Source organism: Ursus americanus, chromosome 4 (assembly GCF_024610735.1).
Source record: "Ursus americanus isolate L20-20 chromosome 4, mUrsAme1.1.p, whole genome shotgun sequence".
Lineage (NCBI taxonomy): Eukaryota > Metazoa > Chordata > Mammalia > Carnivora > Ursidae > Ursus > Ursus americanus.
The window spans coordinates 20,859,388-20,887,212 of record NC_142130.1 but is presented as its reverse complement, the minus strand read 5'-3'; the positions used below and the strand labels follow the sequence as shown (position 1 = coordinate 20,887,212).

Sequence of the window (27,825 nt, the reverse complement as noted above, 5' to 3'; positions counted from 1 at the left end):
CTGAAACTGATTTCCTTTCAACTGAAGGGCAGCTGACGAGTTCAGCTCTCTGTACAATGAAGAACTTAGCTTTAATAAGAGTCTGATTACTGACATTTTCTAACCAGTTGTTGACTAAAACATGCTCAGAGAAGGGCTTCTAAACATTCTGGCATCTCAGCCAATTTCAGTGACACTGCTGGAATTTAGTGTAATTTTACAGTACCCTCTTTTCTGTCTCCCTCTGCCCTGGAAAAAACGTGTTTTTCTCATATTTATAATGACTCCAGAGCCCCATCCCCCCCCCTTTTAATTCCATTTTAAAGCCTTTGGACATTCTTTACTTCCCTTTTGGTGACATAATGTATATAAACTAAAACTTAGGTGGCAATCTGGGTGAATTATGGAATCCTTACGTTGCCCTTTTCTTATATATCTCACTTTTGTACACCACTGCTTAAGTAGGAGGGGAAAATGCTACGGTAGGAGAACAGAAATCACCCATTACAGTCAGTAAACAAAATGGTGACTAGCTTACACACTACGTTTGGCAAGGGCGGCTCATTTCTAGTGAACCTAATTACTATACCAATCATACTTCTGATTCAGAAGGGAAAGAATTCCTTTTACCCTTTTCTTTCCAACAATATCCAGATTGTTTTTCTCTATATGTCAAAGCAAAAGTCTCTAAGTCTAGATAAACCACCTAATTTCCTTGGGGTTTTAAGGCTTATATACTAAGGTTGACCGTGTACTTTATTTCCATCTCCAAACCTGGCAAACTTTAGATGCACAACAGACGGCAGGCAGAGACACCTGAGTCCACTCCTACTCCTATCCTATCCCCTCCAAAATAAATGAACATGGGCTTCCAGCTACTGTCTCCCCAGGTATCCCCAGTTTTTAGATGCCACTGAACTCTTTCATTTATAGTTCACACGGACAGCTTTCTCCCAGCACAGCCTCAGTAGCCATCCCTCCCCAGTGTGATTTGATCCTGACCCCAAACTCTGAGTGGATAAACCCAAAATAATAGCGTCACCTCCTATGACTATGATTACTTAAACCCACTTCTAGTTGAGTTATATGTATGTTTTAAATCCATGTGGGCAAATACTACCGTCATACCGCCACACGGAGCTAGGGAAGCACGTCCTGAAACAGGTAAGAGCTGTCCCTCACATGCGTGAGACGAACATAGCCAGAGACCCAAGAACCAAATGATTTAATGACAGACTGACTAGCATTGTTGGTAGCTCGCAGGATGGCTCCTTGAGGGATCAGCAACAGTTTCCCTTTTCCTGAAGGGTTCTTGCTGTTCGTTGTAAGGTAGAGTTTAGTGCCAGGAGGCAAATTTGCCAAGTTGGCCAAATTAGTGGCTGGTAGCTGCAATGTTGCCATTACTAAAATGGTACAGGGAAAAAAGGAAAAAAAAAAAAAAAAAGGAAAAACAGTAAGAAAAATTGGAATTGAGGGCAGTGCTATTGCTGAAATTAAAAACACAGAATAGAATACTTACTAAAAACACTAACAGTAAATTCCACAGTTTGTTTTCGTAGACACATAATACTTAAAAGGCTGATACTCTTAAATATCTTGCTCATTAAAAAACAATTTTTCATATTGGAAGAGCTTGCTATAAATTACAAAGGAGTTTATATTTGTACACCAATAGGACGACCATATGTCCCAGTGTGCCCAGAAGAGTTCCAGTTCACACCTATAAATCACTATAAACAGTGACTCTTTTTACTCTCAAAAGTACTATGGTTTAGACAATCAAAGAAATAATGAACTTATCTATGGATGAATACATATTTCCTTCCGAAATCTGTTTAAAGCCCCTTTAATCAAATTCTAGTCATGAATGAATCTACGGATTTGAAACAAGACTCCTAACCTCTCTCACTTTCTAAGAACTAAAGAAATGCCACAGTCGACAACAGGCATGTATGCTATGAAATGATCATTCACCTTTTTAAAGTCTCACCTATGTCAAAGGGCTTTCACCTATCCCTTAGAATTTACTTCTCAACGCACACGTGACTCTTCAGTGAAAACTTACACATCAAAGTTTCTGCACTTACTCTGAATTCAAATCTCCATGAAACAAAGCCTACAGAACCGTGTGAGTCACCACAGGCAAAGGACTCTGAGAGCCTCCTACAGCCTGCTGCACGAGTCCTCTTCCTATGACCACTTTACTGTGCAAGCCTAGGGAAGCAAGAACCCCGGAAGCTGCCCCAGGACAGCATGGACTGACATGAAAACTGAGTGCCAGCCCTCTCCACTCCTGCCACGACTCATCCCACCTCAAACCCCTGTGCAGCTCAGCAAATCTCTCTGGTCAGTCACCAGCACCCGGAGCCCAGCACCACACTGCTCTGCGTTCCTGACCTGAACCCACCTCTCCTCAGCCCTTCCTCCTCCCCCAGCTCTTTCACCACACCCCCAAGGAATTCCTGCTCTGGTCATTACACCCTCTAGAACCTCAACCTGTTTGAACGTTCTCCCTTTTTGTGGTAATGAAACACTGAGTCCTCTGAAGATACAGGACTTCCCCAGTGGCCCCCTTAAGCTAAAAGCTGTTTTTTGAATCTTACCTCAGTGTCTGAGGGCCAGGACTAAGGGAGAAGTCTTTGTGCTCTCCAATGTGGCTTTCAGACCATGATCACCCCTCATTCCAGAAGAAAAAACCAGCTGGCTCCTGTGAGGCCCATGCTTGGCTCTACCACCTTACCCCTCACTTCTCTGCTTTCATTTACTGAACTCCTTCCCGATCACTTCCCCTCACTTGCTGAAGACTGACTCCTGACTCAGTCTTGCTCTAATGCCAACGATGGTCATCCTCAGTGACAGCACTGTAAGTGACTTGTTTAATTCTCCGGCTTCTCAGGCACTTCATTTTCTAAATTCCAAAGACCACTTCTTCCAACCCATCTGAAGCACTCACTTTTAACGCCACAAATGGACTTTGTCATCTCCAACAATTCCTCACCTCTGAAATCTTTACTCTGGACATCCACTACCTTCTTTTTCTTCTGAATCTATTTTATTTTTTATATAAAGTTGATTTGGTTATTCTTTCAATTTATTGTTTAGTTTTTACATTTTCTTTGTTAATTTTTTATTCAAGTGTAATTAACGTATAGCACGAGTAGCAGGTGTACGATACAACGATTCAGACATCCGCTACCTTCTCTCATTCTAACTCACAGCAACAATTCTTTAACCTCATCAAGACCTTCAGAAATTAGTAAACGCATCTAATGTCTTAGGTATATTTTTTCATGCCCTCACAAAACAACACGGCAAGGCCTCAAACACATGCAAGGTCTTAAACCTATTTGGTAGAGAATGCATTAGTCAAGTATCTCAAAATGCTGAATTTGTCAGCCATCACAAGAGTTTAAGTCTGAATACAACCCGAAGTAGAGATAAGGTCACATGAAAATTATCCTTCAGACCAGAGGGCAGTATCAAGAAATACCCTCTATTTGTATTACTCGTGCTAAAACACACACACACACACACACACACGCACACACACACACACGCACACGCACACCCCTTAAAGTAAACTACTTACAGACTTCTATGTAAAATGTTACCTGAAAAAGATTAACAGGTTTTTATATACTCGCTAGAGCATCAATCTAATAGGTTTTCTCAGAATGAAATACCAAATAAAATCACTAGCAAAGAACAGTCTAGAAAGAGCTGCTGCTGAAAGGGCCCCCAAATAGTTATCAGTTACCTGAACCCTGGGATCCAGTCTTCTGAGGGCCGGCAGCAGCGACCTGAGCCTTGGTTAAGGCTTGCACCGGCTGGGCAACAATGGTTCCTCCACCTCCGCTCACAATTGCTTTGGCAACTCCTTGGGTCACAACTTGCTTTGGACCAACTGCTTTGGCAACAGAAGAGCTGGCCTTGGCCACAAGGATTTGGCCACCACTGATTGCCACAGCCTGTTTCACTGTTGAAGGTAAAGTAGACCCAACTGGCACCCCAACAACCTGTTGAAAACAGAAGAATCCACGAGTGCTTCTTCTCAGTCCTTTCAAGGGCTCTTAGAACAGAAGAGTCACTCTGTTCTAGCAAAGATCAAACCAAAGCCCTAGGTATAACGCATGGAGTCTAACTTAACTGCCTAGGAATGCTACCCAGGATAGATGTGAACAACAGTATTTCTTAATTCTGGATATTATTACAACAAAAGGCTATAGTTTTTGTCTTAACCCCAGCTACTATCTAAACTTATTTTATGTGTTTTTTTAAATAAAAAACTTAGAAAATACAGAAATACAAAGAAAAAATTCTACTTATCCAGAAATTACCTCTTATTCTTTAGTTTTATCTTTTTTTTTTTTAAGTGAACTCCAGCCCCAAGGTGGGGCTTGAATTCACGACCCCAAGATCAAGAGTTGCATGCTCCACCCAACTGGCACCCCCAGAAATAACCTCTTAATATTTTTAATATGTTTGCTTCCAATTCTTTTTAAGACATTTTAAAACACAGATTAGGATCGCATGTACAGTTTTATAACTTTTAAATTTAGCATCATATTACAAGCATTTCCAATGTTATTATTTTTCAAAGACATTTTTAGATGGCCAAATATATTAGAACAGATATACCATTATCTATGCAAACATTTCACCACTGTGTGGCTACCCAGGTCATTTTAAGCTTCACATTAAGAAAAACTGCAATACTCCTGGGTAGCTCAGTCGGTTAAGTGTCTGCCTTCAGCTCAGGTCACAATCTCAGGTCCTGGGATCAAGCCCCACACAGGGCTCCCTGCTTCTCCCTCTCCCTCTGCCCCTCTTCCCTGTTTGTGCATGCTCTCTCTCAAATAGATAAAAATCTTTAAAAAAAAAAAAAACTGCAAAAAACATTCCCATATATGAACTAGAAACTCCACTACATACTTTCAAAGATCCCCTCTTTCAGTGACCACTCCAATATTATCCCCATCTGAAATGCCTATTTCTTCATCTCTGAAACTCCTAACGATTCACATCATTTATTACGTAGTGTAATAAATGAACTACTTCTAACTGATTTTTAAGAAAAGTTATCTTTTTCTATATACTTCTAAATTTTCCTTTCCTTAAAGGCAAACATTTGGTTAAAAAAGAAGTCTAGGGGCGCCTGGGTGGCTCAGACGGTTAAGCAGCCGACCCTTGATTTTGGCTGGGGTCACGATCTCAGGGTCATGGGTGCAGGCTGTGTGGGGCTCTGCGCTCAGCTGCAAGTCTGCTTCTCTCCCTCTGCTCCTCCCCCACCAGGTGCACGCACGCACTCTCTCTCTAAAATAGATCAACAAATCTTTAAAAAAAACGGGCGTGAGGGAGGCACCTGGGTGGCTCAGTTGGTTAAGTATCTGCCTTCAGCTCAGATCATGATCCCACGGTCCTGGGATTGAGTCCCACGTCAGGTTCCCCGCTCAGCAGGGAGTCTGCTTCTCCCTCTGACCCTCTTTGCCCTCTGGTGCTCTCGCTTTCTTTCACTCTCTCAAAGAAATACAATTTTTATTTTAAAAAAATATTTAAAAAAAAATACCCCAATATCCAAATTACTCAAGTTGGAAATATCTGGTTCTGAAGATATTATAAAGTGAACTCTTTCAAGTAAGAAAATACTATAGAACTCTTTTAAAAGTCAATAGTAGGATGTTAAATTAGAAGAAACAAATTAATTAACGGCAAATTGGGGCAGTGTTTCCCACTTCTCAGTTATTTCATAAAATAGAAACTCTCACTAGAAACTAGATGAAAAGACTTTTATAAGATTAAAAGAACACCAAAAGATCTACCTTCTAAAAGTGAAAATGATAAAGTATCAGCACTTTTCACCCATCAGACTGAAGACAAAAATTTAAAAGTCTGATAACACCAAGAAGTGGCTGGAAGGTATGGGGAAACAGGAACATTTGTTCACTGCTAAAGAAAATTAAATTTGTATAGCCACTCCAGAGAGGTAATGGCGTACCTACTAAAATTGAAAATTCACATATCACATGTTATAACAATTTCTCTTTTAGAAACCTATCCTAGAGAAATCTGAGACATGTGCTCAAGGGAACATATACAGAATGTCCAAGGTTGCACTATTTATAATTACAAAAAACTGTCTACAAACTTAATGCCTATAACATGTAACAACATGCTTACTGTCTACAGGTAGAGGAATGGATAAACAACGGTACGAGACAGTGGAATAGCACACATCTGTAAAAAATGAATGAACCAGAACTACATACATCAGCAACAACAAAACAAATACTGAAAGGGGAGCTGCAAAAAAATATGAGTATAAATATCTTTTATGTAAATCTTCAAAACACACAACATTACATGTTGTTTATGGCTACGGATTTATGCAATAAAAGTATGACCTGGAAAGCTACACATCCAAATTCATAATAGTGTTGCTTTCGGGAAGAACAAAGTGGACTTCAACTCTGTCATGTTTTTCTTTGGGGAAAATACGAGATGAAATAAATAGGAACATGTTAATTTTGGGTGGAGAATATATGGGCATGGATTATATTATTCTCTGTATTTTACTTTAGAATCTCTCTAAATTAAAAATGATAAGATTAATAAATAATAATAGGATTACCTAAGAAGAAGAACAAAATGATAAACCATATGCAACTGATAAATGGAACTTTTAAGTTAAATAATTACTAAATCATACACGGTTTCTTTTCAAAGAATGTAAATACAGTAAAACACACTTGCCATGTGCTTGGACACTACGGCTGATATAAAGAAAATAGTCCCCTAACCAACTGTTATAAACCACAGTGTAACACACAAGACAGAGTGCAGCATTTTATAAGCAGTCAGACTTGGTTTCCCAGTTTTGTTCCACTAGTTAATACCTGGATAAGTTATCTAATGTTTCTGAGCTTTAGACTTAGACACCTCATCTACAAAATACGGATACTATTTATCTCATAAGACAGGATGTACACAGTAAATGACAGTTGCTGCTACCCACGACACTTGTTATTATTAACCAAATAATAGTCATCTATGAGGCCACACGGAGACTCAAAGGATGGAACGCGCCAAATGGATCCATGGCCGGCTAGGGCATAGGACCTTCATGTAAATCCTACATTCATTTAGTCAAAGAGAAATTAAAGTCTGTAACATCTGGTATCTGCTTTAAAATACCCTAGGAAGAGAAATAAGATTAGCAAAAGCTGATAATCATTGAAACTGTGTAATGGGCATAAAGGATTCATTATAATAGCCTCTTCACTTTTATGTAAGTTTAAGGAAGGAGGGAAAGAAAGAAGAAAAAAAGAACCAATGGGAGAAAAAGCAAGTTAACTTAGAATGGAAAAGAAATCCTCCCACCTCCTGGCTTGGTTAAAACAATCCCTTCAGATGATCCAAATCTCTATTTTGACTGTATGAGCCTTATTCTGCAGGCGACATGGAGTGCTGCCGTGGCCACAGAGCTGGGCACAGTCACCCACCTCCACAGATGTGGAGGTAGAGAAACTCTCATTATTAATCAAGAACTTTGCCCTGCATCAGGCTCCCTGCTGGCTGTGGAGCCTACTTAAGATTCTCTCTCTCCCTGTCCCTCTGTCCCTCCCCAACCCCCTGCTCTCTCTCTCTCCCTCTCGTAAAACAAATAAACAAAAAACTTTTCTATGTGTTTATGGAAAAAAGATTTCTTAATGTAGAAAAACATTTTTTGGGTAATGGCAGAAAGTGCCAGTTGAACCCTGATACGCATTCTTGTTTTCTCTCTCATGGTAACAGAGCCCCCAGTTTCCAGCTAGGGACATGGCCACATAGAACATTTGCCAGCCTAGTGTCAGCGGTCATCTCACTTCCGGCTAAAAGGATAGGAAGAGAAGTGATGAGTGCAACTTTTGGGTTATGCCTCCCCACAACCCCTTTTTTCTTCCTGCTGGCCAGAAATGTGAACATGGTGGCATGAGATGAAATGGCTATCATAGCCCACAAGCTGAGAACCAAATTTTGAGAATGGCAGAGCAAAAGGTAAGAGTCTAGATTCTTGATGACTGTGGAGCCAACATACAAGAACTGCCTACTGGTCTTTTATATGTGAGAAAAAACCTTATTTAAGCTTTTTGGGTTTTGGATTTCTCTATTATGGTAGTCAAACTTTTTTCCTAAGACAACAGTCTTCACATTTCCTAAATATATCAAACTTAATAATTCACTGCATAAACTAAATTATACAATTTATTTTCATGTTCCTAAGCCAACAAAGAAAGCAAAAAATCTTAAAGGAAAATACATACAGATTGGACCTATTTTCTTTTCTGAAATTTCATGCACCTTAACTTGCTTTTTCCACCTTGTACCAGCCTCTATCCTCACTCCACTGCTTCAAAATCTCCAGAATATGACATACTTAATCTCTCCGAAAGCTAAATAAGGTGTGGTAACCCAAGTTGGCCACAGGAGGGCAGTTTTTATTAGCAAAGCTTATCCAGTAGAGCATACCACTCATAAGATTAACCCCCGCCTCCTCTGTTTGAAAAAAGGGAGAATGAGGAAGTCTGGCATTCTCCTGGGGAAAATCCTACGCACAGCTGTCTATGGACATCATAAGGAAGACTCTTAAGTAGGACACTACAACCCCAAATTAGTTTTTCTTTTTTTAACAAGACATTTTAGCCTAGAACCTGAACTCTTCCTATTCCATAGCACTTCTCTCTGCGTTCCTAATTTCCTTCTAGTTTCACAAAACAGACACCCTTTGTTCTCTATTGGTATAAATACTTCCCTTTGACTCACGCTTTGATTCAATGTTTTTGTTTGTGCCCTGTACAGACTTCTGCAAGTCAGAATTTACTTTAACAACCAGAAAGTGAGGATTCTATGTATGTAATTTTCCCTCCACACACTGAAAAATACAGCCAATTACAATTTAGTATTCCAATGAGAAGAATGATCATGGTACCCTGAATATTTACACAGGACTTGTCCTTAGCTGTGTAACATTAGCTGCTATCATTTATTGAGTACTTGCTCTGTGCTAAGTCCTTTCCATCCAATGATTTCTAGTTCTCCAACAGCACTGAAAGACAGGGTATTATTCCCTTTTACTAGATGGAAAAACACAAGGTTCAGAAAGACAAACCCGCCCAGGTCACACAAGTAATGAGTGGCTGAGATCTGTAACAAGCTCTCATTCCAAAGCTCACACTCTTTTTACTATGCCACACTGCTTCCTTCCCCCCTGAATCCCCTAAGTGCTCAGAGGTCCCATTTTATGGCAAAAGCAGCACCCCTTCTTTACTTTCATGAAAAAAGATAAGCCAAAGTTGAATGGAAGGTAAAACAGTATCGTTTTGTTCACCCTTCTGTTTTCTGGCAGAGTTTCTAGGAATGCACTTCGGCGGTAACCAGGGACTGTCTGTACTGGCAGACAGCTCCTTATCTGGAGTTCAAAGCATGTACTAAATTTCCTGGATAAACAGGAAATGTCTTTTCTCATGCTCTTCTGCTTCTGTACATTTCTTTCACACTCTTCTGAGGCTTTTTTCAGGTGCCCTTAATAAAGTTTAAGGGCATTCTAGCACAAAATCATCCACTTTTTCTTAGTCCTACAATGCCATGAGGTAGGTAGCAATGTGACAAGAAAGCCAAAATGGTTGTTCAGCATTACAGAGGAGTGGATTTGCAAAATGCGAAGTGTAAAAAAGGGACCTGCATTTTGTCCAGAGCTTCTGGGCATAAACAGCAATGCTATATTGACTCAAAAACCCAAATCAGCGATTCCATGTATCTTTGGTGAAGCAAAATAAACTCTAAAGAATTATGATGTGTCTGAGTAGGAAGTCCAGATAACATTAACTGATTTATGGAAGGACTTTGACAAAGGCTTACTCCTAAGGCCAAAACAATAATGAGAGCATGTGGAAGCAGTTGGGGGTACCTGTCTTAGTGATTCGGGCTAAGGAAGCCCCAAAGTCAAATTTGATGCTGTAGCTTAAGTGGTTTCTAAATTTGCCAAATCAGAGGAGTCGGCAGGAGAGCTTGATAAAAATCCAGTTCCCAGGGAGCTCGAGAAGGTTCTGATTCAGAAAGTTTGAGATGGGGGTCTCGGTATCTATATATTTTTAATCATCAGATGAGTCATGACCAGGTTAAGTTTGGGAAAGTGATTAATGGACTCTTACAGACTTGAGAACTGTAACATATGAATTTTTGTCACAATCCATGTGCAGCTGTCTAGCCTAAACCAAAATATCTAAAACCATTTTTCTATTTTAAAGTACTCCTCTCAGAGCAATTCATCTATCTCTAGATACGCTGGCTTTCAAGTTGAAAAACAAACACTTCACATAATATTCTTGATAGCTTTAGAATATATCTGCCCCCCGAATGAGATAATTTAACTCTGCAGGTTCTAAAAGTATGCTTAGGCTCCAGACAATGGCTCACAAATTTTAACTAGCTCTGTAGAGTCAGCAGACCTGGGTTCAAATCCTGTGTCACTCATTAGCTAAATGCTCTCAAGGAAGTTGCCTGACCTCGGAGGACAGTTTCCTCATTTGTAAAATGGGGTTGAGAGTATCCACCATGCAAGGCTGGATACATGAGGATTACAGATAGCGTGTAAATGAAAACAGAACACAGACACACGCACTCATAAGCACTACCGATGCAGGAAAATATGGACCTATATGTCATTTTACAGTTTTCTTGATATATTAAGCTCCCCACACTTCCAAATTATAAAGCAAATAAATTCTCTGAAGAGTCAAGAATCAGTAAACAGATGACACAGCCTGGACATCAGAGATGTAAACTACAGCACTCACCTACCAGTAATAAATAAAACAGCAGACCTTGGTCCTGTCAGCTACCCATTTTACACTTCAATCAACTGGAAGCTGTGTCCGTGAAGTCTATCATCTTCACTGCCAGAGATAACACAGCGTCCCTCTGCCTGTTCGACTGTTCCTGGGCCCTCTGTAACACAGGCCCTGCTCTTGTCAATGATTACTGCAAGAGCAGATGGGTTTAACACTGACTAACTTGCTTTTCCAACATGGCTTCCATCTACAGGATTTTCTGGGATCAGCAACCTGTCATGTGAATTCTGTCAGCACCTGCCTGTTACTTAGGTAAATAACGTTCACTGACATACTGACCTCCCCAACCCTACCCAACACAAACCTTGGAGGGCTGAATCTTTGGTGACTGGGAAGTCCCTTCTCCAGCAGTTAGGACCTGTTTTTGAGGGGACACAGCTATCATGTGACCCCCTTTCACAGTCACGTACTGAGGGAGAGGTGACTGGCTCGCAGCTCCTGTTGCAGCCACGTGAGAGGCTTCACCAGGTTCCTGTTTGATGATTACCTGGCAACAAACATGATAACGATGCTGAATAATCATCCCGTGAAAAAAGCCACTAATATCTGAATCTATTCTGCTTGCAGGAATTAATGAATTAATGAAGCTTGGTCTATAAAAAATGACTCCACCAGAAGGGTAGAAATCCTGCTTAAATACAGCCCATATCAGCTATCAAAGGGACCAAAAGTAGGATCTGGATTTGATCCTGTGTTTCTGCAAACTCGACGTAGTCCATTTGTTTTAGATTTTGGTGGCATATGGCAGTAGAAAGAAACACACATATAGTTTGTGCTCTCAGGAGTTACCATCTTGCTGGCTACCAACAGCTGCCCTGTGGACACCACTAAATAAATGGAAGCATGTTGCAGACATAGGATCTGGTCTTAGAATTAAGACATACTAAAAAGTTACATGTTATGGGGTAATGTCAATCGACTCCAACATGCCACAGAAACAATTAGGTAACAAACCCATATTGACTTGTGGGATAATGCCCTAATAAATACTCACTTTTGTGAAAGCTCCAAGTCCTCCAGTTATAGGTTTGGGACTTTGAACCTTAGGGTGACTCCCAATAGGACAAAGAGGTGGCATAGATGCAAACAAAGAGTCCTCTTGCTGCGTATGCAAAAATATACAGTGTACAATTAGGACAAAATAACTGACATCAGATATTCTAAGCCCTTATATTTAATATAAACCTGTGATATCCTCTAGCAACATAACTGAAAAACAAAAGAAAACTGAAAGCTCAAAACTTTGCAGTCTTCCAACCCCCCTCACTAGCATCTTAATACTGTTTTAGAGACCAAATGCAAGGAAAGGCTATACCCTGGCAAGAACCTACTCATCTGTGCCCCGGTGTATGCTGGAAAGACTATTACACACCTCTAACATTTGGCTGACTCACTGGTTTGCACGTCTAGTCCCCTGCCTGATGATAAGCCACTAAAGGCCTGGCTCTGTATTTTACTTATTTTCTATCCCTAGAGCCTAGGCACTAAATAAATAAATGAAACAGCTAGAGTGTTTCAGTATATACACCCTTTCAATAGTATTCACACAACTTGATTTGTTATCTTTACTCCAAATAAATACCCAACACACAGGGAAGTTTTTCAATAAGGATTTAAAAAACAAAACAACAAAAAGAACTTAAAACAATAAATGCAAAACCAACAAAGGTCAACATTCAAAATTACTGACATTTGTCTCTAATTCTCAAATACAAAATGTAAATCTCAGAGGCAATTTGCCATAAAATAGGGACAAGCAACAAAGTTAATACTGCTTAATCACATAACGAAAAGATCAACAAACACTAAAAATGGACTAGAGAATTAAGACCTTCAAGGCAATTATTACAATTTAGGCATTCATATAACATGGTGCTCACAGGCAGCACTGAACTCAGAGAAAAACCTCACCCTGGACCAGAAAGCTATTCAATATCATCACTGTTAAGTACCTATATGTAAGAAATGCATTAGCACTCGTCATGTAGGAGATGATTCCTGAATTCTCAGTTCTCACACACGGGTTTATACCTCAAAGGCTCTAGGCAGCCATGACAATGACAAGTAACTAACTAAGTAACTAACCAAAACAGCAGGGGCTGTCACTGACGATCAGTGAGCAGATACCTAGCACTCTTAGCTGTAACAAGTCAGATCATATTTGAAGTTCTAATTTTAAAGGTTTTCTTACCCTGAAGGAAAAAAAAAAAAAAAAAGAAAAATTGTGGAAAGAATTATTTTCAAGTAACTACATGGCTGACATAGAGGGGAAAAAAAAAATATATATATATATATAAATAAATAAATATATATTTACTCATTATTAGGGCAACTATAGGAAGAAAAGTATGCTGCCAGATGAATATTTTTATAAGGAAAAATTTGTAACAAAGCTGACCACCCCCCGCTTCTAAAAATAGCTGCCTTCTCATCATAGTAAGTTTTCAAATAGATACCGACTGTCCAACTAAGGAAGCGTTGAGAAACATCTTCCACACCAGGAAAAGATCAAGAGTAAGGTAGAGGAGTCTGGAGTAGATGATCTTCAAGACACTTTTTAGCTTGAAGATTCTACTTAATGAAATTTGCATTATCAACTGACAAATTCTTGCTGGGCTTGAACTTAGTGTCTTCACAAACTAGGAAAGTGCAACAATGCAGTAAGAGTGTTACCTTGACAGTAGATGTTACAAAACTACTTCCATGAATTTTAGGAATAGGGGAACCTGTTCCTTGGGAGGCCTGGGAGGCAGTAGGGAGCTTGTTTGTAGGACTTCCTGATAAGAAAGGCAGATTTTAAAATAAAGTATAAACAAAATAAAATTTGCAAAATGGAACTTTTCCACCACGCTTCCCCTTTCCCTCACTACTTTTCATTTTTAAGTGTTGAAACTTACAATCATGAAATTATTATAGAAAAAATACTTAAGGATTCCTCCTACGAAGCTGACTACCTCACTAACCTAAAAATAGACAAGAAGCTAGTAAGGACATGCAGAAGAATAAGTACGTAGACATCACACACTCTGCTACCTGTATACAGACAGATACCAGAACTAAGGGTACTGGTTATGTAATGACGTACCACATGTATGAATCTAAGTGAACGCTAACTCCCTCAAAGTAGTTTCACCAGGAGGTTATACCTATTCCAAAGTGCTGCTGACATTAAGCAATTTTTACTCCATGTGTATAACTGCCTTTAGGGTCTGATAAAAAATAAGTTCCACCACCTATAGTCAAAACTAAGTCAAGACCAAAAATGGTATTTGATTACCTGCTCCATTTACCAAACTTGCCTGCAAAGACTAATTCCTAAAACTAACCATCCTCAAAGGAAACCTATTTGACATCCATAAATGCATTCAAAAGGTTACTAAGTAATTTCTGAAAGCAGAATTTTTAAAAGGAGTTCCACAATTATAATCACTGTTGAAGGACCTAACTTCCAAAAAGCTACTTGGAAAAATCCAGCATACATTCATGTGTTAAAATTAATTATGTTTAAAAAAAAAATCAGTCTTAGTATCTTATAGTCATTTCTCTTTTCACTATTTCTCTTAATTAGAAGTGAGAGCTACAGAAAAGTTTACACTTAGATGTGTTCACATAGTTTAAATGAAATAAATACATAAAATAATTTAGTGAAAATACTTGGAAAAACCTTTTAAAAGCACTCTGTAGTTACAGGAAATTATGATGACAAACGTAATAAATCCCGTTATTCTTCCTATCAAGACCCTTTTTTTTTTACTGCAGAGTTCAATTTCTCTTCCACACACAAAAAATTTACTTTATTCACAGAAAAGCAAAGATCATTTTTTTTATTTGACTGGTGAGAAACATATGTGGGCCACAAAGGTATTCTTGTTCTGAAGCTTAATTTGGAAAATAACCACCTTGCTTGCAGGCCCAAAAAGAATGTCTTCCAAATGAAAGCAAAATCAACTTTTTTTTTTTAAGAAAACTAATTATGGCTCACTTTTAATCTTTAGAAATTAAAAAGAAAACATAAGTAAATTCCTAAAAAATAGAACTTTTACATAAGGACATCTTCTCTCAGAGAAACAGCACTGGATTTACTGTTTAGAGCTCCTCCTCTTGTTTACAGATGAAGATTATATGGCTATGAAGTCACACTAGGATTTCATCTTTACAAAAGATCAAACCTTTTGGATCGCACAAATATTGATCAAATGCATACCTGTAGTGGGAGTGGTGGCTCCAATGACCTGCCCTGGCTTATCCAGGATAACATAAGGATTATTAATGACGGAGCTGGCAGTGCCTTGCTTCACATGGACAGGAGTGGAAGTTGGGGTTCGAGGCAGTGGTGATGGACTTGGAGTTGATATGGGGGAACCTTTATTAATAAAAAAGAGAAACAAAGTAAACAAAAGACATATACTCAACCCATCTAAGAAAATGCTGATGGTACTGGAGGACAAAGATGACAAATGGGGAAAAGAGAATGGGACTCTATGTTCTGGGTCTGGAGCAACAGCAGCGGTGTAGCTGAGGCGGGGACTGGTGTGCTTCCCTCGCTGCATCCTTATGTCAGCATCAGCAGCGAGCTCTTGAGGAACAGATTCTGAGGTGCTAGCCCAGACCTACTAAATATAAATCTGTACTTTAACAAGATCCCCCCCCCCACACCCATCCCGTAAGTGCACTGAAGTTAAAAAAGCAGAGCTTTACATAACAGCGTGGAACTCCCGAATCCCTAAATCAAACCCTTCACAACTTGGGCAAATTGTTGTAATAATGGTTGAACTCAAAGACACTAAAATTACAGGAAATCAGTAAGTGCACAGATAGACTTACAAACCAGGAGTCCTGATTTACAATTAATTTCCTTTTGGAAAACATGAAATTCACCCACCCAAAACAAAAGTCTGTCAATACTAAGTCACAGCTACAATCCAGAGGTTCCTGTTCCCACAGAACACTCTCGAAGATTACCCATGTATCATTCAACATCCTCAAAGGTTTTTTATCGATCAAATTTGTCATCCATGAATTTCTCTAAACTTCCAACCAATCTGTAATGTTCAGCCTATTCACCTATGAATCAGCAAGTTCCACGATGCTTCTAACTGGGAGGTAAAATTACACGTTCCTCACCTTCCATCCATTTCAAAGACTTGGATCATATTTCTGCTTAGTTGTCTAGTTTTAGCACTGAAGACTCCTTTTCTCCCCCCCTTCATACACAGAGGCCTCCCACTGCCTAGATATTTCTACTGACTCTCTTTCAAGTCTTTTCTGAAGTGGTGCAACCTACACCATAAGGTATATTCCTACCAGAAGTCTACCTAACATGAATGTGAAACTGTGATGACACAGTAGACAATTCAATCCCAGTGAAAATGAAGGCTCAGAACTACCTACTGTTAATAGAATGAGTAATTTTCTAGCGTGGTCAGTATGAAAGACATTCAATCCCAAACCAATTCCCACCTTTCAAGCTTTAACTCCACACCAAAAGGCCTCCAAGTTTACGTTATTACTAGCCACTCTGGTTGCCATACAGAAGTCAAAAACTGAATTCCTACCTTAGGTTCAACCATACATCCCAGCAAACATTTTACCTGCATCACTTCTTGGAGATAAAAACTTGACTGCTTTGAATTTCATTTCTTTCCTTATTCAAAAACTGTCTGCATATGAAATGACTTCTGGTTTTGCTTTGTTGACAGCTTTGCTAATCAACAGTCATTACTTGTTTAACAAAAATACTTAGGAACTTAAAACTGTATACCTGAAACAATCTTGCAGCTCATGGTGATGGGTTGGAAGGATTTTCCAGGTGACTCAGGATTAGGAACCTGACTTTGCGGCACAATTTTGCAGCTTGATGCTATTGGCTGAAAAGCTGAATTGCCATGAGAACAAAAGGTAACTTTCTGGGATGTTGTCATTTTGGTGGGTGTTCGTTCCAATGAAGATGGCAAAGAATAAAATGTAGTGTGTCTCTCAGCTTCAGTGTTGGTTGGGAAGCCTATTTGAAATGAAAAGGGTAAATGATAAGTCATGAATCACCTAGAAATAATAAAACCTTTCCAACATGGGGAAAGAATGAAACAATAAAAATCCCTTATCATTTCAACAACCATTTAAACCACTTCCCAGTAAAACACATACAATTGACAGTATTTATAAGCCCTTTATACATAATTGGGTGAAATGTAAATAATCATGTTTAGAATCATTTTATTAAAATGCTTCTTTCAAAAAATTAGAAAATATATTAACTATAAAGCATGTACAATATAAAGAGTACACAAGTGTATTATGTTCTGAATTGAAAAACTGTTTAAATCAGAAAGGAAGAAAAACTCAGAGCATTCACTTAATCTAATAACGTCCTATTTTATTAAATGCCCATGAAGAAGATACAACAGCAATTTAAAGCGGAATAAAATTGAGATTTATAAAAGGACTAAAATATTAACATCACATAAAAATGTAGGCTTAGAGGGACACCTGGGTGGCTCAATTGGTTAAGTGTCCGGACTGCTGACTTCGGTTCAGGTCATGATCTCAGGGTTGTGTAAGACAGAGCCTCACACTGGGCTCTACACTGAACATGGAACCTGCTTGAGATTCTCTCTCTCTTCCCCTCTGCCCCTCCCTCCGCTCTCTCTCAAAACATAAATAAATAAATAAAAATAAAAAGGTAGGTTTAGAGATTAAATTGATGCCATTTAGAAAGAGTTTTATATCTTATACGTATAGGTCACAGAAATGATTTAATTATACGCTTATATACTTACTAAATGAAAAAATGCCAGTCAAAATACATTTGTTGATTAACCTTTTCTAAATTAATTTATTTATTTGGGGGGAGGGGCAGAAGGAGAGGGAGAGAGGGAATCTCAAGCAGACTCCCTGCTGAGCACAAGGAGCCTGATGCGGGGCTCAATCCCAGGACCGTGAGATCATGACCTAAATGGAACTCAAGAGCAGGATGCTTAACCAACTGAGACACCCAGGCACCCTGATGGTGAATCTTATACTGGTTTTTTGGTTTTGTTGTTGTTTTTTTAAAGTAGGTTCCATGCTCAGCGTGGAGCCCAAAAAAGGGCTCGAGCCAAGGACCCTGAGATCAAGACCTGAGCTGAGATCAAGAGTCGGATGCTTAACAAACTGAGAAACCCAGGCGCCCCTTATATTGTATTCTTAATTCCAGTACAGTTAACATAAGAGTGTTGTATTAGTTTCAGGTGTATAACACAGTGATTCAACAACTAATACATGACTCAATGCTCATCACAAGTGTATTCTTAATCCCCTTCACCTATTTCACCCATTCCCCTGCCCACCTCCTCTTTGGTAACCATCAGTTTATTCTCTACAGTTAAGAGTCTGTTCTTTTGTTAGTTTGATTTGTAAACTCCACATATGAGTAAAATCATACGGTATTTGTCTTTTTCTGACTTATTTCATTTAGAATTATACTCTCTAGATCCATCCATGTTACTGCAAATGGCAAGATTCATTTTTTGTGGCTTAGTAATATTCCATTGTGTGTGTGTGTATACACATATATCATCTGTCAGTGTACACTTGGGCTACTTCCACAATTTGGCTATTGTAAATAATGCTGCAATGAACACAGGGGTGTGCGTACCTTTTCGAATTCATGTTTTTGTATTCTCCGGGTAAATACCCAGTATTAGAATTACTGTATCATACATGTAATACATCTATTTTTAATTTTTTAGGAATCTGCACGCTGTGTTCCACAGTGGCTGCACCAGTTTGCATTCTCACCCACAGTACACAAGGGTTCCCTTTTCTCCACATCCTCATCAACACTTGCTCTTCCTTCTGTTTCTGATTTTAGCCATTCTGCCAGCTGTGAGGTGATATCTCATTGTGGTTTTGATTTGTCTTTCCCTGATGATGGGTGATGTGGAACAACGTTTCATGCATCTGTTGGCCATCTGTATGTCTTTTTTAGAGAAATGTCTGTTCATGTCTTCTGCCTATTTTTTTAGTTGGATTATTTATTTTTTGGTGTTGAGTTGTAGAAGGTCTTCATATATTTTGGATCTGTCATTTGCAAATATCTTCCCCCATTCAGTAGGCTGTCTTTTAGTTCTGTTGATTGTTTCCCTTGCTGTGCAGAAGCTTTTTGTTTTGCTGTAGTCCCAGGAGTTTGTTTTTGTTTTTGTTTCCCTTGCCTTGGGAGACATATCTAGAAAAGTGTTGCTACCGTCGACGTCACAGAAATTATTGCCTGGAATCTCTTCTAGGATTTTTATGGTTCAGGTTTCACATTTAGATCCTTAACCCATTTTGAATTTATTTTTGTGTATGGTGTAAGACAGTGGCCCAGTTTTATACTTTCGCATGTTGCTGTTCCGTTTTCCCAACACCATTTGCTGAAAAGACTTTTTCCCATTGCATTTTCCTGCCTCCTTTATCAAAGATTAATTGACCATATAAGCATGGGTTTATTTTTGGGTTTTCTATTCTGTTCCATTGATCTACATGTCTTTTTTTGTGCCAGTACCATACCATACTGCTTTGATTACTCCAGCTTTGTAGTATTATCTTACAATCTGGGATTGTGATACCTCCAGTTTTATTTTTCTTTTTCAAGACTTCGGCTATTTACTTTTTTTTTTTTTTTTTTTTTAAAGATTTATCTTATTTATGGAGTGCCTGGGTGGCTGAGTCAGTTAAGTGCCTGAGTCTTGATTTTGGCTCAGGTCATGATCTCAGGGTCATGGGATCGAGCTCTGTATCAGACTCTGAGCTAAGCGAGGAGTCTGCTTGAGATTCTCTCTTTGCCTGCGCCCTTCCCCCGACTCACATTCACACAAGGCCCCTCTAAAATGAATGAATGAATGAATGAATGAATGAATGAATGAATAAATAAATAAATAAGGTAGTCTAAAAAAGAAAGGATTTATTTTACTTATTTTAGAGAGAGAGAGAGAGAGCAGGAGGACAGGAAAGGGAGACATAAGGTAGTCTAAAAAAGAAAAGATTTACCTTACTTGAGAGAGAGAGAGAGAGAGAGCAGGAGGACAGGAGAGGGAGACAGAATCCCAAGCAGATCTACTGAGCATGGAGCGTGACATAGGGATTGATCCCACTACCCTGAGACCACGACCCAACCCAAAACCAAGAGTCAGATGCTCAACCGATTACACCACCTGGTGCCCCTTAGGGTCATTTGTGGTTCCATATAAATTTAAAGATCATTTGTTCTAGTCTGTGAAAAATGCTGTTTTAATTTTGATAAGGATTGCATTAAATCTGTGGATTGCTTTGAGTAGCCTGGACATGTTAACAATATTTGTTGTTCCAATCCATGAGTATGGAATATCTTTCCATTTGTTTGTGTCACCTTCAATCTCTTTCATCAATGTTTTATGGTTTTCAGAGTATAAGTCTTTCACCTCCTTGATTAAGTTTATTCCTAGGTATTTTATTCTTTTTGGTGCAACTGTAAATGTGATTGTTTTCTGAATTTCTCTTTCTGCTGCTTCATTATTAGTATATAGAAATGCAACAGATTTCCTGACATTACTAAAATTCATTTATCAATTCTAGTAGTTTTTTGGTGGCATTTTTAGAGTTTTCTATATATAGTATCATGTCATCTGCAAACAGTGACAGTTTTACTTCCTCCTTACCAATCTGGATGCTTTTTATTTCTTTTTCTTGTCTAACTGCTTTGGCTGGGACTTCCAGTACTTTGTTGATGAAAGTGGTGAGAGTGGACATCCTTGTCTTGTTCTTGACCTTAGGGGAAACTGATTATGATGTTAGTTGTGAATTTTTCATATATAGCCTTTATTATGTCAAGGTATATTCCTTTAAACCTACTTTGTTGAAGGTTTTCATCAGGAATGGTGTACTTTGTCAAGTGCTTTTTCTGCATCTACTGAAATGATCATATGGCTTTTATCCTTTGTTATTGATGTGACCTATCATGCTGATTGATTTTTGAATACCAAACCATTCTTGCATTCCAGGAATAAATCCCATTTGATCATGGTGATTTTTTTTTAATTTATTGTTGGATTCAGTTAGCTACTATTTCGTTGAGGATTTTTACATCTACATTCATCAGAAATATTGGCCTGTAGTTCCCTTTTTTTTGTAGTATCTTTATCCGGTTTCAATATCAGGGTAACACTGGCCTCAGAGAATGAATTAGGAAGCATTCCTTCCTCTTCTATTTTTTTAGAATAATTTGAGAATAGGTATTAACTCTTCTTTAAATGTTTGGTAGAATTCCACCTGTGAAACCATTTGGTCCTGGACTTTTGTTTGTTGGGAGGCTTTTGTTTTCGTTTTTTAGATTTAATTATTTAGAGAGCGAGAATCTCAAGCAAACTCCCTGCTGAGCATGGTGCCTGATGCGGGGCTTGATCCCACGACCCTGAGATCACAACCTGAGCCAAAACAAAGAGTCAGATGCTCAACCAACTGAGGCACCCAGGCACCCCAGGAGTTTTGTTTGTACAGATTCAATTTCATTGCTGGTAATCAGTCTGTTCAAATTTTCTATTTCTTCCTGATTCAGTTTTGGGAGGCTATATGTTTTTAGGAATTTATCCATTTTGTCTAGGTTGTCCAATTTGTTGGCATATAATTTTTCACAATATTCTCATAATTCTTTGTATTTCTGTGGTGTCCGTCGTTATATTGTATTTTAAATAAGATTAGATACTTTACATTCAGTTTCTTGTTCACACTAGGGACCAAACCAAAAAGTCTTCCTGTAACGTGTTAGAAAAAAAACCATTAGGATCATCAAAAAAAATAAACATTTAATGCCTTTTTGTGAATTTAATGTTCTATAAAATGTCAGTAGAATGTCATGAAAAAAATCTTCTAAGAAGAATAAAGATTTGACTACTTTCATAGTTGGACTATATAGTAGAGGCAGGATGCCTACTTATGGAAAATTTATTTTCCATACACTCTTCAATCTTTATAGGCAGCAGTTCAAAATCATATTATGCAAATGAGAGAAAGGAATGCCCCAGAGAGTGACTCCTCTGTACAAGGAAAAATTCATTTCCATACAAGGAAAAATATATTACCTTTCTCCACACATGTATCAGGTACTGGCTCATGTGACTGCTTTATCGGTGAGGAAGCTTTCACTGGGGCTGGAATGGTCAAAGGCAAAGATGGTGGGGCATCAGAGATGTCTGACTCGGAGGACTGAGGATGAATGGAGTCTTCTCCAAGAGAGTGTCGGTGGAGCTCAACATCCACTACCTACACAGTCGGGCAACAATTGGGCTCATGAATCCGTCATCCATGTCACAGAAACCCCCAAACCTGTCCAAGAACGTGGCACTCCAAGAGATGAGACAAATGATTTCTAATCATACTTCAAAGGCAATTTCAATCTAAGAACTAAAGGATTTACCCCAGAATGTAATCTAGTTTGGTTTAACAGATAGATAACTCAGTGAAACCAATCATATAACTGGGGCCTTTCCACCTGCTGCTTCTATGCCTTAGAACACTACCCCCCCCCAATCTTTGGATGACTCTTTCTCATCATTAGGTCTCAATCAAATGTCACTTTCTCAGAGACGCCATCTCTAACCAACCTAGCTAAGGCAACCCCCTTGTCCCCCACCTACTCTCTTCTTTATAGCACTGATTTTAAGTGAAGTTTGTTCATTTGCTTTTGTTTACTACATACTTTCTCCCCATTTTCAATACAACCAAGAATACAACTCCTTAAAAGCAATAGCTATCTTATTCATCTCTGTATCCCCAGTACCAGGACCAGTGTCTAGTATACGGTATATGCTCAATAAATATCTTTTGATACAACACAGCATACTTCCCTAAACAGAATAAGTTTTAACTAGCTAATTCTCACTATAACGGCTATTGCTGATTTATCATGAATACAAAAAAAAAAAGTGGGAGGAGGAGTATGGGGAAGGAAAACAAAGTTGGAGGTCTCATTTCCTGACTTCAAAACTGATTATTACAAAACTATAGTAATCAAAATGGTGTGGCACTGGCATCGAGAAGACATACAGGCTACTGGAATAAAATAGCCCCTCAAATATGTATATGGTAAAATTATTTTTGACCAGGGTGCCAGGACCACTGGGAAAAGCAGTCTTTTCAACAGATGGTGCTGGGGAAAACTGGGTACCCACATGCATTAGAATGAAGGTGGATCTTTACCTTACACCATTTATAAAAATTAACTCAAAATGGATCAAAGACCCAAACATAAGACCTAAAACAATAAAACTCTTAGAAGGAAATATAGGGCAAAATTTCATGAGGGTGAATTTGGCAATGACTTCTTGGATACGACACTAAAAGCACAGGCAACCAAAGAAAAAATACATCAACTGGACTACGTCAAAATTAAAAACTTCTGTGTATCAAAGGACACAATCAGCAGAGTGAAAAGGCAACCCACGAATGATCTGATAAGAGATGAATATCAAGAATATAAAGAGAACTCCGAAAATTCAACAACAAAAACCCAAACACATGATTCACGACGGACAAAGGATATGACAAGATATTTCTCCAAAGAAGATTCACAAACAGCCAATAAACATATGAAAAGATACTCGACATCAATAATCATTAGGGAAATGCATAACCAAAACCACAATGAAATACCACCTCACACTCATTAGTTTGGCTACTATCAAAAAAATAGAGAACAGTAAGTGTTGACAAAGGTGTGGGGAAACTGGAACTCCTGTGCACGGTTTGGAGGAATGTAAAATGGTGCAGCTGCTGTGGAAATAGCGTGGCAGTCCCTCAAAAATTAAAGATAGAGCTACCATGGGGCACCTGGCTGGCTTAGTTGGTAGAGTGTGCGACTCTTGATCTTGGGATCGTGGGTTCAAGCCCCCCACTGGATGTAGAGATTACTTCAAAAAAAAAAATAGAGCTACTGTATGATCCAGCAATTCCCCTTTCTTGGGTATACACCTAAAAGAACTGAAACACAGACTCAAACAGATACCTGTACATCCATGTTGTTAGCAGGATTATTCACAATAGCCAAAAGATGCAAACAACTCAAGTGTTCATTAACAGATAAATAAACAAAATGTGGTCTATACATACAATGGAGTATTATTCAGCCTTTTTTAGGAAGGAAGTTCTGATGCATGCTACAACATGGATGAACCTTGAGAGCATTATGCTAAGCAAAATATACCAACCCCCCGCCCAAAAAAAACCCCACAACACCAAAAAAACCCCCACACTGTATAATTCTACTTATATGGTACCTAGAGTAGTCAAAAATTCATAGAGATAGAAAGTAGAAGGGTGGCTATCAGGGGCTGAAGGGAGAGGGGAATGGAAGTTATTGTAAATGGGTACCATTTCAATTTTCCAAGATGAAAAAGTTCTGGAGATGGATGCTAGCAATAGCTGCACAAAAATGTGAATATATTCAATACCTCTTAACTATACAATTAAAAATTGTTAAAATGGTAAATTGATAAAATGGTGCATTTTATCTTTTTTTTTATTAAAAAGGGGAAAATAAACTTTAAAAAAATTAAGCACTCATTTTTTTTCCTAATTAAAAATGAAGATCTATTTTCATTCTACTTATTCCCAAATAATACTGGAGGAAAAAACCTACCGTCTCTGCTCCAAGAGTCTGCAAGCCAGTGTAAGTTCTATCCAGCTATTGAAAGACAAAAGAAGAGAATAAAGTTTCACTGAGCTTACTTATAAATCTTAGGATACAATCTCATCTAAAACCCCTTTAACCACAAGTCTTCAGAACATAGAATCCACTTCTTCATAATATAAACTATCAATTCATCGCTTAAATAAAAACCCTCTTACTTGAGGTGGAATGAGTAAAATTAATAAAAACAACCTCAAATATATAGGTATTGTACTTTTAATATAAACTATACAGTTCTAAAAACATACTAAGGACAATCTAACAATGGAGGAAGTTTTATACAAAAAGGTATTTACTACAGCATTATCTACAGCCACAAACTGAAAATGTGAACATCCAGCAACAGAGGACTGCTTAAGTAAATCTTTTTTTTTTTTAAGATTTTATTTATTTATTTGAGAGACAGAGAGAGGGAGAGCACAGAGAGAGAAGCGGACTCCCCACTGAGCAGGAAGCCCAATGTGGAGCTCAATCCCAGGACCCTGAGATCATGACCTGAGTAGAAGGCAGACACTTAACCGACTGAGCCACCCAAGCACCCCTTAAGTAAATCTTGAACCATCAATTTTAAAGTATTACACAAGCACTTAAATGTTTACAAAGACGATGTAAAAAATATTTTTAAAAGACAGGCTACGACAGTACCTGGCTGGCTCAGTCGGTAGAACATATGACTCTTGATCTTGGGGTTGTAGGTTTGAGCCCCACATAGGGTAGACAGATTACTTAAAAAAATAAAATCTTTTTTTTTTTAGGGGTACCTGAGTGGCTTAGTCGGTTAAACGTCCGACTCTTGATTTTGGCTCAGGTCATAATCTCAGGGTTTTGAGATCAAGCCCTGGAGTCGGGCTCCACACTGGGCACGTAGCCTGCCTAAGATTCTCTCTCTCCCTCTCAAAAAAACAACAAAAAAACCTCCAATAAGTAAAAAAAAATTTTCAATCTTTTTTTTTTTTTAAAAAAGAGAGTGGCTATAAAAATACACATATAGTGTGATGACATAATTATATACAGCCATTTAAAAAAAATGAAATCTTGCCATTTCCAACAATGGATGGAGCCAGAGGCTATTGTGATAACTGAATTCAGTCAGAAAAAGACAAATTCTCATATGTAGAATCTAAAAAACAAAACACACAAACAAACAAAAACCAGAAACAGATCTATAAACACACAGAACTGGTAGCTGCCAGAGAGGACAGGGTAGGGTGTTGGGCAAAATAAGTGAAGGGGATTAAGAGGTACAAACTTCCAGTCATATAATAAATAAGTCACAGGGATGAGAAGTACAGAAAACAACTTGTTATTTGACAGCATTTTTGCTTTGTTTGAAGCAATAAACCATTCTCAAAAAGAAAAAAAAAAAGGATCTGTGGAGCTTATCAATATAAACATTACACAGGGGCACCTGGATAGCTCAGCTGGTTAAGCAACGGACTCTTGATTTTGGCTCAGCTCATGATCTCAGGGTCTTGAGATCAAGCTCAAGTCTGGCTCCTTGCTCAGCAGGGAGTCTGCTTGAAATTCTCTCTCCCTCTCCCCACCCCCACCCCCACCAGCTCATGCTCCCTCCCCTTCTCCCTCCCTCCTCTCCGTCTCTCAAAAATAAATAAATAAATCTTTTTTTTTTAAAATAAACATTACACAGTAAGATTAACAGGGAAAAACTATTAAGTTGGGTAAAAAGGAAAGATGATTTACTAATCAGTAAAGAGAAAACTCTAAGACTTGCAATAAATAGATTTCAAGTCTGGCTGAGCTCCTTAGCAGCCAACACAGACATGACAACTCAGTCATGAGATCTAGCTTCATAACAGAAAGACAATGCCAGGGGGATTCATACTAGTTCCGTGGAAGAGATCTAGTTTTAATACTTAAACCTTAGCCAACAATATGACTATTAAAAGGATGTGGGCAATTTCAGGCTATATTTCCATACTCTTCAGAGCATGGAAATAATAGTCTCTCCGTAATGTGCACTGGCTTATGTATCATTCTTGGGACCACACTTTAAGAGAGATATTGATAAAGGAGAACTGTTATCAAAATGGCAAGAGGAATTAGAAAGCACAGCATACAAGGAATTTTACAAGAATAGGTTCTGCCTGGAGATGATTTAAGGAAAGACATGAAGGCTGTCATTAAACATTTTTAGGGTTCTTATAAAACAAAACAAAGTCCTGTCCTGTGCTACTCCAGAAATCAAACTAGCACAAATAAGATCAAGGAAAAAAAAAAAAAAAAAAAAGCACAGTTTCAGTTAAATTTATTAAAGAACCTTCCAGAAGTTTATTTACTAAACAGATAAATGGTTGTTTTGGGAATTACTATGCTCCATGGTGATGGCTGATCATGAATGCACGACGTAGGAATTTCATACATTCTGGGAACTTTAAATTGTACATACTTCTAACACTTGAGTATTCAATATTCAATATAATTATACAGCATCAAATATAGATTAAGTATTTCAGCATTTCAGAATACTGAGAGGTCACTATGGGCTTAAATCATCAGGAAAAGTACATAGGAACTTGAAGAATGGAAAGAATTCAAACAGGCATTTTAGGAGGGCAAGAGCATAAAAAAAAGACACAAGAGAAGAAGGCCCAAAGCACTTCTGGGACATGAATAAGTGACCTGGCTGGAGTAGTACATTCATGCAGGGGATTAGTGCGAGATAATTTAGGGCAAGTGTGTTGAGTCAAACCGTGAAAAGCCCTGAACAGTAGGCAGGGAAGTCTGAACCTGAGTAAAGGGAATTCAGAAAGGTTTCTCAGAGAGGAACAGCATAATGGTTCTATTTCAGGAATACTAATTGGATGGTGGTGTGCAGAATGGACTGAGGGTAAAGAAGACAGATTAGAATGAAAGAAGCTCATCAGGAGACAGTGGAATAAATGGCCTAAGCAAGAGTGGGAAGGGCAAAGAGTAAGGAAGATGATGAAGAAAGAGTAATAGTCAGCAACTGAACAGATATTTAGAACAAAGAGGCAAGAATCCAAGATGGCTCTCAGAGTTAACACAGAAATAACAGGCAAATGAATACTCCAGTACCAACAAAGATCACATAAGTACAACACAGGTGTCTAAGGCCTCAAGGCCAACCAACACATAACAAACAGTAAAATTAAGTTTTCCAGAAAAGCTAGTAAGAAAGCTTAAATACTGTCATTTTTAAAACAGTGTGCCTCGGGGTGCCTGGCGCGCTCAGCCAGCAGAGCATGTGGCTCTTGATCTCAGGATCATGAGTTCGAGCCCCACGCTGGGTGTAGAGATTGC

General features: G+C 38.5%; 1 protein-coding gene across 5 annotated transcripts in view; it reads right to left on the bottom strand.

The window, feature by feature from the left end:
* YEATS2 (YEATS domain containing 2) overlaps positions 1 to 27,825 on the bottom strand; it is a 113,800-nt gene that overhangs the window by 30,428 nt on the left and 55,547 nt on the right. For all 5 annotated transcript variants that reach the window (XR_015724144.1, XM_045776586.2, XM_045776585.2 and 2 more), the window contains 9 exons: positions 24,493 to 24,537; positions 21,938 to 22,118; positions 16,627 to 16,866; positions 15,070 to 15,228; positions 13,539 to 13,642; positions 11,860 to 11,967; positions 11,170 to 11,352; positions 3,737 to 3,995; positions 1,221 to 1,382 (listed from right to left, as the gene is read on the bottom strand). Coding sequence is in view for 4 of the 5 variants with exons in the window: in XM_045776586.2 (XP_045632542.2) it covers positions 1,221 to 1,382; positions 3,737 to 3,995; positions 11,170 to 11,352; positions 11,860 to 11,967; positions 13,539 to 13,642; positions 15,070 to 15,228; positions 16,627 to 16,866; positions 21,938 to 22,118; positions 24,493 to 24,537 (1,441 nt within the window). In the remaining variant the exon portion in view is untranslated. The remainder of the gene's footprint in view (positions 1 to 1,220; positions 1,383 to 3,736; positions 3,996 to 11,169; positions 11,353 to 11,859; positions 11,968 to 13,538; positions 13,643 to 15,069; positions 15,229 to 16,626; positions 16,867 to 21,937; positions 22,119 to 24,492; positions 24,538 to 27,825) is intronic.